At 47.0% G+C, this 10,510-nt stretch overlaps 1 protein-coding gene across 1 annotated transcript in view; it reads right to left on the reverse strand.

Annotated features, from left to right (window-relative positions):
- Positions 1-245: 245 nt before the first annotated feature.
- CNBD1 (cyclic nucleotide binding domain containing 1) overlaps positions 246-10,510 on the reverse strand; it is a 195,813-nt gene continuing 185,548 nt past the window's right edge. Inside the window, exon 12 of the mRNA XM_014528438.1 lies at positions 246-362. Coding sequence (XP_014383924.1) covers positions 246-362 — 117 coding nt within the window. The remainder of the gene's footprint in view (positions 363-10,510) is intronic.

The raw sequence follows: 10,510 nt of genomic DNA on the forward strand, positions 1-10,510 counted from the left end.
TGGTCCATAAAATTTGTTATGGAAGATATTTCTATTTCTTTTTATGATACAAGACCCTAATAAAGAAAAAATGAATTGAAAGATTCAGTTGTCCAGTGTGAATATATGAGGAGGAAGGTCTTTATATGAGTGAGGCAGTGGGAAGCGTGTCTGTAGGACTGAATGGAGACCATCATAGTGAATTCAAATAACAAACTAAACAGAAATCAATCCATGCGGAAAGCCAGCTTTCTGAGCCGGAGTCTTTAATAAATGACCAGGGTGTCCTTGAGGTTCCTTGGGACGCTGGTCCAGTGATGTTCCCACTTGCCGAAGCCTGGAACAATCCCATTGTAATGCAGGCTGTCTCTCACTGTCTTATCCTGAAAGGAGAGGGCAATTAAAGATCATTAACCCTGTCACCCCTAAACCTTAAAACTTATAATTCCATAAACGGCAGGAATTCTGTAGAAAAACAAACAAAAAAAAGGAATACGTCTTAAAACTTGTAAAGATAGAATTTTTCACCTAAGCAAAATATATAGAAGATATGATTTATACACATTTTTATTTTTTAAAAAACTTCAAAAATTCATATCTATGAATTGTTTCTCAATGGAGCTAAGTTTTTTGGCATTTCAGAAACAAGGATGTGAGGAGAAATTGTAACTGAATTTATAGAGCATGTTTTTCCAGTTCTATATTCAATTCAACACTATTTGGTCTATGTGTTTAAAGCTACGCTGTTTGCAAGAACCTTAAAGTGCACTTTAGACGAGAGGGAGACAGGTGAACAACGCATTTCATGGCAGTTCAGACGGACCCGAGCCCTGACTGTCCGCCTGCCCTGGGCGGGCCACCCGCACGGCTGTACGACACTCTCCGGGTGGAAAGCTGGGGTGTGAAGATCTCCGAGGAACGAGGGAGACACAGGGCCGCCCACGTGGGATCTGTGGGGAAGCATGACGCTCAGGAAGGAACCCTGGGGAGGGCGAGCCACACACAAAAGCTCTGACCCCAGAGGGGTCTGACCAGGGCCAGGAGTGGCAGGGACATCACTGTCGCAGGGAACAGATCAGCCAGCACAGTCACCAAACATGGCCTCCAGGCACGTGACCCAGGGGAGCCAGAAAGCGTGCGTGTGGGATCCAGGATCCGTTCGGTTATTGTGAGCAATGCTGAGAAGTGATCGTTTCCCCCCAAATTTCTACGCTTCACTCCATTTTCCATCCTAGTGCTGAGGGTGAGCCCCTCTCCCGGCCCGGCCCTCTCTCCAGGCCTGTGCAGGGTGGCCTGTCCTCACTGTGCACCCCGAACGCCCGGAAAGCCAGGCCTCCCAGGCCGGTGTGAGGTCAGGCGTGCAGGTGCGCGGCCTCCCGGTCAGGAAGCACTCGTGTGTGTGCCTACTGTGTGCCTCTCGTCCGAGGGCTCGCACAGAGGCATTGCAGCGGGAGTTTGACCTTGGACTTGGCTGTGATGGGAATGTTCTCAGCATGAAAACTGGCAAATGCTACGAGCGAAGGCTGTTTGTGTGGGGAGGGACAGCAGCTCATTAAACACTGTCTAACACGATTGGGTAAGGCTCTGTAATGTCCATACGTTTCTCAATGGGTTCTCGTTCCAGTTTTTATGAATCATTTTTTGAAAGAGCTGTTCTGAGTACCTGCCGCGCTCAGGCTGCCGCTGGAGAGCAGGAGCAGGAAGCTGGCGGTCTCTCCAGTTGCTTCCTGTGTGGTGTCTACAGACAGGAAATGTGGGTGCCAGCCCCACAGGACTTTTCAACATGCCCAGGCACCCATCTCCCGACGCAGCCACACAGGACGAGGGACTCGCGGTGCAGGTCCGTGGTGACTCTGGCGCCGGAACAGGCGTCCTGCAGGACCAGTCGGATGCCAGGCGACGGGGCTTCCCAACAACAGCCCCTGCAGCAGGTGCTTGCACAGGTGGCAGACGGTCCAGATGTTAGACCTGGACACAAGCGAGGAGCTGCAGGTCCAGCTCATGAGGCTCCCGCAATAACGCCGACAAATCTGAGTCTCGTACAACCAGTCAGGAGCTCAGGAATCACTTTCTGAGTCAGTGTCTGATCGCAGGAAATAATTAAAGAAACAAGAGCTTGAGTGAAGGCCCTCGAGGCCCCACAGTTTCCAGGGATTCCCCCATAAAATCGGGGTGACATCAACAAAGTCATGGCACCTCCCTGCTGGGCCATGTCAGCGAGAAAACAGCTCCTGGCGGTATGTACACCTTCCTGCCTTCTTTCTTCGTCATCGCTGAGTCCCCGTGAGAGACAGGCCCGTGCCTGTCAGTCTCTCTCCCGTGTGGGAATGACAGTCTAGTTATGAAACATGCAGTAGCTGTGATTCAGGCGAAAGTGTTTCAGACAAGAGAGAACCTTAAGACGCTCCGTGGGGCAGGCGATCTTGGCAGGAGCAAAACTCATAAAGTCACATGCAAAATTTTAAAACCAGATTTGATTTCCTTTAAGGGAAATTGGAAAGTATGAAAATATTATTTACTTTTAAATGTTTGTGTATGGCATTAAGGAGATGGCCACATTTTACTTTAGAAAGAGCTAGAATTTAAAAGGAAAATGCTATGTATTTCAACAACAGGCGTAGTCTTAGTTGTTTAGTAAGTTTTAATATTTGGAGCAAAGCAGAGCCCTGTGGGAGCTGAACCATGGTCATTGGGGGAGGAATGGGGGCTGCCCAGGAGAGCAGACGCCTTCTGCAAGGTGCCTGCAGGCCCTGGGAGGGGTGTTTGACATGGGAATCCACCCCCTCTGTTTTGCTGCTCTTTCCTGAACAGAGGTAAGCATTCGGGGTTCTCCCGGGTCCCCACCTGCTCCCTGGCCCGGGACAAGCACAGTCCATGGCGCCTGCGGGGGCGGCCCTGGAGGCTCAGCCCAGCCCGCCAGGAGCTCCTCGGAAAACCAATACCCTAGTCTGGTGTGTGAGAGGCATTGGAGTGGGCTTGTTTTAAAGTAAGTGTCCTGCTTAAAATCTCTGCCTGCCACTCGCACTTTCCATTGGAGCTGCGGTGTCTCAGACCACTTCCTGCCACGTCAGCCAGGACGGCAAACGGAGGGGCCCTAAGGGCTGTCTGGTCATCACTCTGGGGTTTTCCTCTGGATCCTGGAGACTGTATCTCAGCGGAGCCGCTCTCTCCCGCTGTGCCTTTTTGTTTCTAAACACACTCACAGGCACAGGAGGAGGTGGCCACAGGGTCCCGCCCTGGGCATCTTGGAGGAGGCGCTGAACTAGCCCTGGAGGAGGCGGGAGGAAGGGAACAGTGAGGAGCTCCCCGCAGGCGGTCCGTCTCCCTCCTCCCCACGCTGAGAGCCCGCAGTGGGTGCCGCCTCCATCCTCATGTCCTCTCCTCACAGGTCACAGGCGAGGGACAGGGACGCCCGCGGCCCACCCCCCACCACAGCCCTGGCAGAGCTCCCTCCACTGCACAGAGCTCCCTGGACCGGAAACTGGGCAAAGGCAGGTTCCGTTCACTCCGTGTGACCTGGACAAGGCGCTCCATCTGGCCAGTCCTCACCTTCCGCCTCCACAAAATAAGGAAAGCAGCCGCCACAGGTAACGGGGCAAAGGATGCGACACGAATCAGTGGCTGAGCACAGGTGCCTGCTTCATGCACACGCTTCCCTCTCACTTTAGAGGGAAAACGTGGAGCCACCACAAACTGATTCCGCGTGTCTTCTACGAGCCAGGGCTCAGCTGTGAGGAACTAAAGAATCTATTTTTCAGTAGGAATGTTTTCTTTAACATCATTTACTGTAATTACTTTGTTTTCCTTGATAGCCATGCCCTGAAAAGACTATCAGCAGTTTAATTAACTCGTCGACCAGGGGAAGCGTGGTTCACTCTCCTGCACATTTTGTTGTCATATATAGTAACATACCTTGAAACTTTTCCATTCCTTTCGTAGTTCTTTTTGCAAATACTTATATCTGACATCCTCCTGCAAGAAAACATAAGAGTAGGTTGATTAAATGAGCCAACATGTATCCAGCTAGGTCGTATCCTGTACGGAGACCTGAATCACTGCCCTGATGGTCAGCACACCTGGAGAGTGACCCAGGGCGGTGGGAGAGTCGCCCAGAGCTGCTTGCTGGCAGTGAGGGGCGGTTCCCTTGTGCGGCAGCACAGCACACAGGCAGGCGGCTCGGGTCTCCCAGGCAAGCAGGGTCTTGAAACATAGTCCTAGGGCAGCTTTTAAGAAGAATCATCAGATATGTAAATAATTTAGTTACACTTATACACACACACATTCACACACAGTCTTTCCGGGTTTTCATCCATCTTAATAACAGTTCCATTTTGTAAAATAAAGAGCGATTTCTCTGGGACTGTGTCATTTAGCCGTCCACCCACTTGTTTTCTGTGTATGTCATCTCTTTGTTGTTATGTATTTAAATTCAAATTGTGAACATGATGAGTGAATACAGGTCTACCTATATGTTAAATAAATGTTTATAGATATAAAAAATTAAAACCAACAACTATCTTACTATTGTCCCCACGCACTTTTAGTTATCCTGTGTAGAAGGGTATTTTCACACTTTAGGACAGGATTAACCACATGGACAGAAACACAGATTGCTTACGCAGAAAAGACTGCACCACTTAGTGTTCCAACTATTCTTCTCGAAACAGGTTATAGGACCTTCCAGCCCATGTATGATCAAAACAATCAAATGATAGCAGATCTGATTTCATACATTATGACATAGAATGAGGATGTTTAAGCCATTAAATGTACAACAGCTCATTTTTCTTTTCCAATATGGACTTTGACATCAAATAGTAAGTTTCCAGTTGTTCTATATGATGAACAATAAGTTGTTACAGTTAATAAAATAATCAAATAAACAAATTAATAGAGAGTAAGTCACAAGGATTTTTCATTTTCATGGAACACCTATGAGTCACAGTGCACTGGGCATCGCCAAGACCTCAGTAATTCAGCAGCACACGAGGTTCTTACCTTGTCTATCACTTATGTTTTTATTCAGATTCAGAAACATCAATGTACAGTGATTCCTGGGGGATGAATGCTGTAGAACATCACTGTGTTTTTATTGGTGGATGTTGAGAACCATGCCTGGGAAACCATGCCTCCCCGTGTGCCGAAAACCTCAGGAAGAAACAGTGCCACCGCTTTGCTGGCATTGCCCTCGCTCACGGGGAGCCCGCCGAGAGCCTCACGCGTGTCCCAGCCACTGGCCTGCTGCCTGCCCCTCTGAATGAAACATCTTTCAACGGAACAGAAAGCAGATGTTCGACGTTAGTGTAGCCGATGTCCAGGGGACACACCGGCCATATGCAGGAGTGAAGGCCTCGCCCTCCCCTCTGCGTAGGAAGTGCGTAAGAGTCCGATTCCCCTGTGGCTTCCTTTGGGTTTGTAAGAGCAGCAATCTCCACACTGTAGCCAAAACTACTTTCCTTTTGAAAGTAATTGTAATGATCCGTTCAATTTTTTTAAACCATAGCTAATTGTGTTCTTTCCAAACTATCTGAATATTTAAAAGCCTAAGCGACCGTTGGACTGTTCAACTGGTAGCTATGATGTGCACTGACCACCAGGGGGCAGATACCCAATGCACAGGCATGGAAACATGGAACAGACTGTTGCAAGAGGGTGCAGGCGGGACGGGGGGAGGGCAGGAAGAGATTATGAAAAGATCTCATATGCATACTAGGGGCCCAGTGCACAGATCCATGCACAGCTGGGTTCCCTCGGCCTGGCCTGTGGGGATCAGGCTGAACCAGTGCACCAGGCCTCCGACATCCCCCGAGGGGTCCTGGATTGCAAGAGGGTGCAGGCCAGGCCAGGGGACCCCAAATCTGTGCACTGGGCCTCTAATCCTTCCTATATAATAAAGAGCTAATATGCTAATTAGACCAGACAGTGGAACGACCTTCCGGAATGACCTTCAGAAACAACCTTCCAGAATGACCAGTGGGTGGGGTTGGAGGGGGCGCAGGGCTGCAGGGCTGCAAGGCAGCCAGGGCCTCAAGGGCTGAGGCAGCTGGGGCTGCAAAGGCCTACTCTTGCACAAATTTCATGCATTGGGCGTCTAGTTTCTACATAAGAGAACAGAATAAAAGACAGTAACATGCAAAGGTAATTTATCTGCACCTTCACAAGAATTCCTTAAATTAATCTCTTTTGTCTGAAAATGTCAAGTTGCTTCCTCCATCATCCATTATCACCCTCCTCAGACACCAGCCTCTCGGTGTGGGCTGCAGGGACACCTGCCCCCTCACATCGGTTTCCTCCCCAGGGACTGTGAGGCGCTGGACTTGCTCACACTGTCCTGGGCGCCCAGGGTCCAGGACACCGAAGTGCTCCTTCACTGTGTGCTGACCAAGAGAAAGAGGGACGCAGTCTACTCAATTCCTGCCTTCCTTCGGCCTTCTTTCTTCTTTGGAGGGGAGGAGGGAAAGGGGCCACTCTCATAGTCGTGCCAAGGGACTTTGACTTTGATAGATAGGCATTAAACATCAGTCACCTGAATTAAGGCTCCACCCTAACTAACCCATTTATTTTTAAAAATATATCTTTATTGCTTTCAGAGAGGAAGGGAGCAGGAGAGAGAGAAATATCCTTGATGAGAAAGAATCATTGATCAGCTGCCTCCTGCACACTCCACACTGCACAACCCAGGCATGTGCCCTTGCCTGGGAGGGAATCCAACCATGACCTCCTGGTTCGTAGGTCAATGCTCAACCACTGAGCAACACCAGCAGGATAGCTAATCCCTTTATAAGTGATATTTCTGCCAACTTTATTTTTAATTTGAATAAAATTCCATACAATAAAGGTACTTCTTTTACATTTTCTGTCTCATGACCTTTGACAATTGTATGCACCTCTAACCATCACCCAAAACATGATAAAAAATTATCACCCCGGAGCCCGGCTGGTGTGGCTCAGCAGTTGAGTGTCGACCCATGAACCAGGAGGTCACGGTTGAATTCCTAGTCAGGGCACATGCCCAGGTTGCAGGCTTGATCCCCAGTAGGGGGCGTGCAGGAGGCAGTCGATCAATGATTACCTCTCATCATTGATGTTCTCTCTCTCTCCCTCTGCCTCCCTCTCGCTGAAATCAATAAAAATATGTAAGAAATTATTCCCCAGAAAGTTCCCTCATAGCCTTTCCGTCACACCCCTTCCCAGAAACAATCACGTCCTGACTTCTATCACTGTCGCTTCTTTTTAACTAGTATTTTACTAAGTGAAATTATACAATATGTCTTTCTTTGTTTCTAGTTTTGTTCCCTTTGCATATCTGCAAGGTTCTTCAGGGAGTCCTATCTAACAGTTCGTTACTTTTTATAGCTGGGTAGTATTCCATTGAATTAACGAAGCACACGATGCTGATTCATGTTCCTGTTGATGAATATTCGTGTTTTTCAATTTTTTTAATTAAGACTTAGGCTGCTATGAACATTCTTGTAAACTATTTGTGGATTCGGTTCTTTTTGACTTCGGTGGCGAACGCTGGGTCCTGGGGTAAGTGTATGTCAAACTATAGGAGACGGGCACAGGGCTCCCCACGCCAGCGGTGCATTCTACACTGACACACACAATAGACAGTACTTCCAGCTGTCCCTCACCCTGCCAAATGCCACCCATGACAACAAGGTCATAAAAATATTCTGTGTTTTCTTCTAGAAGATTTATGGCTCTGGGTTTTATGTTTAAGCATTGGATCTGTCTTAGCTTTTTGTGTTTTCTTTGTGTGTGTGTGTGTGGGGGGGATGATCAATAAGCACAATAAAAAGTGTTCAATATCTTTAATCATTAAAGAAACCCAGTTTAAAACCACAATTGGAAACAATTTCATATACAATAAAATGGCTAAAATTTTAAAGTGAAAAAATAAAATATAACAAGATTTCCATGGAAAAAATGAATCTCAACCCCTATTCTCACTCTATCAAAATAAATAATGGCAGTATCTTTTCCATTGATTTCTGGAGAGTTCAGAAGGGAGGGGGGTGGGGGAGAGAGGGAGAGGGACATCAAACCAGCACGGCTGCCGTTCGGGTCTTTTTGGGGGTTGATGCGCACCAGTAAATGGACCCTTCAGTCCAGTGACAGTATTTAAATGTCCCTTAGAAGACCGGGCAAGTTTATGCTGTTAGAAATGGAGGCCCATGAAGTAACTTTCAGCTGAAGGTGCTGAAGATGCCACACTCAGATATAATATTTTCCTCCCTCCTCCCTAAGTGTTCCAGTCATCCCTTAAGCTCTCAACCATCACTGAGAATTGTCTCTGAAAAAACAAGGCACCAGAGTAAAAGAAAGGAAATAGTAATTCATACACACTTTTTACAATTTACAGTAATTGTTTAGGGAAATTTAATCATAGGAGGATTTGGTTCTTATAATCTAAACACAACAGTCACATGCCAAGAAGTCAGTAACATTGTCTCACAGGTCAAACATAAGTAAAATGGAATTGTACTGTACTGTTTTTACAGTTTCAGAAAGAAAGGCATTAAGGGTATAATGAATGAGAAGAGATGACTTAACAAAGTACAACAAAATCTGCTGGTCAGCAAAAGCCAAACACTGACCAGCTCTGTAAAGAGCTCATCTCCCCTGAGCCAAAGGCAAGGCTTTGACCCTCATGTTTATATAGAACAACATGGAGGAGGAGCTTATAGAACCTCCAGGCAGAGCCAGAGACGCATTTGCTTAGGCCGTGGTCTGGGATGCCGTCTACCATTTTCCCGACATGTGATTTCCACTGGATGGGGCTTCACTACTGCACAGGTGAGCCGGCCATTGAATGTACTGGCCCTTGTAAAACGCTGTCTTATACTAACTTCAGATAGAATTTCTTATGAGTTCAAACACTAACCCTTAATAAATCTGAGACACGAATCCACTTATACCTCCTACATAAAGTATTTTTAAATAATATATTATGAAATCCATTTTGTTTTCTCTATCATGAGCATCTTTATTTATATAAACTCTCCATCTTTTAAAAAAATTTTTTTATTGATTTCAGAGAGGAAGGGAGAGGGAGAGAAAGATAGAAACATCAATGATGAGAGAGAATAACTGATCGGCTGCCTCCTACACGCTCCACATGGGGATTGAGTCCGCAACCTGGGCATGTGCCCTGACCAGGAATTGATCCATGACCTCCTGGTTCTTAGGTTGACGCTCAACCACTGAACCACACTGGCCAGGCTAAACTCTCTTTTTCAATTAAGCTGACAGCCCTCCTTTGAGAAGGCTTGTGCTATTTCCAACCAGAATAACATGTGAGGTGAGAACCAACACACTTGGCATTTAAGGTACAATGTTTAACATGAAAATGTGCAGTAAAAATAACGTACCCCAGTAATGAAATCCTTGAACTTCAGATCTCTCCTGCAATTCCAGATAGACATTATATCACCTTCACATCCTGTTACTTGAATTTATTCTTTTGAAAAAAATTGCTATTTTGTTATCTCATGAATTTTACATGGCAATATCAATTTCTCAGGAAAAAATACATATGTGTGGTACTAGAGCAAATACTTATTAGGATTTGAATTATTGGAAAATTTTATGTGCAGTAAAAACTTTAAACGTGTTTAAACAAATGTATCCTTTTGTTTTACAGTAAAATTAGTCAAAATAATAAAAGTCCCTGAGTCGTCTTATCCCCAAAACTTGCTACTCTGAGAGTTGTATTTAGCATTAGATAATGTGGGGGAATGTAGAAATATTCCTGTAGCTTCCGAATTCTCACTCTGTCAAGTAAACAGCTGTATTTACTTTCAGATCCTAGTACTAGATTCCATCACCACCCAGAGCCTACCATCTAGGACTAACGCTCCACGCTGTGAGGACAATACGTTGCCGTGTTTCTTCTAGGTGCCATGGGAATGGAAATGGAGAGCTGGGTCCCTGCGAACTAGAAAAATAGAGCAAAAAGTAAGATGTGGACATGGCCTCCGGTTTTGTACACCTGCCCACTAGGACAGAAATGCCAAGCCACACCTCCATTCAGAATTGGGTGCCCAGGGGGCTTTCTCCAGTTTGTAAGTGTTCCTGCTGGACTTGCTCCTGTATCTCGTGTCACGAGCATCAGCTGAGAGGCACACACTTTTCAGATGGAGCAAATACCCATGAGAGGGATGCGGTTGGACAGGGATGGAAGAATGCAAGTGTTGGGAGCAGAGCAGAAGGATACTGTGTAGGCTAGAAAACACATGGTGTCTGATAAAGATAACTAGAGGCCCGGCGCAAAAAATTTGTGCACTCGGGGGGGGGGGGGTCCCTCAGCCCGGCCTGTGCCCTCTTGCAGTCTAGGACCCCTCGGGAGATGTCCACCTGCTGGCTTTGGCCTGCTCCCTGGGGGGATCAGGCCTAAGCTGTCAGTCAGACATCCCTCTGGCAGCCCGGGAGCCCTTGGGGGATGTCCACTTGCCAGCAGGGAGCAGGCCTAAGCTGCAGTCGGACACCCTTAGCGCTGCTGAGGAGGCGGAAGAGGCTCCCACCACCA

The sequence above is a fragment of the Myotis brandtii genome, unplaced genomic scaffold, assembly GCF_000412655.1.
Source record: "Myotis brandtii unplaced genomic scaffold, ASM41265v1 scaffold634, whole genome shotgun sequence".
NCBI classification, from domain to species: Eukaryota; Metazoa; Chordata; class Mammalia; order Chiroptera; family Vespertilionidae; genus Myotis; species Myotis brandtii.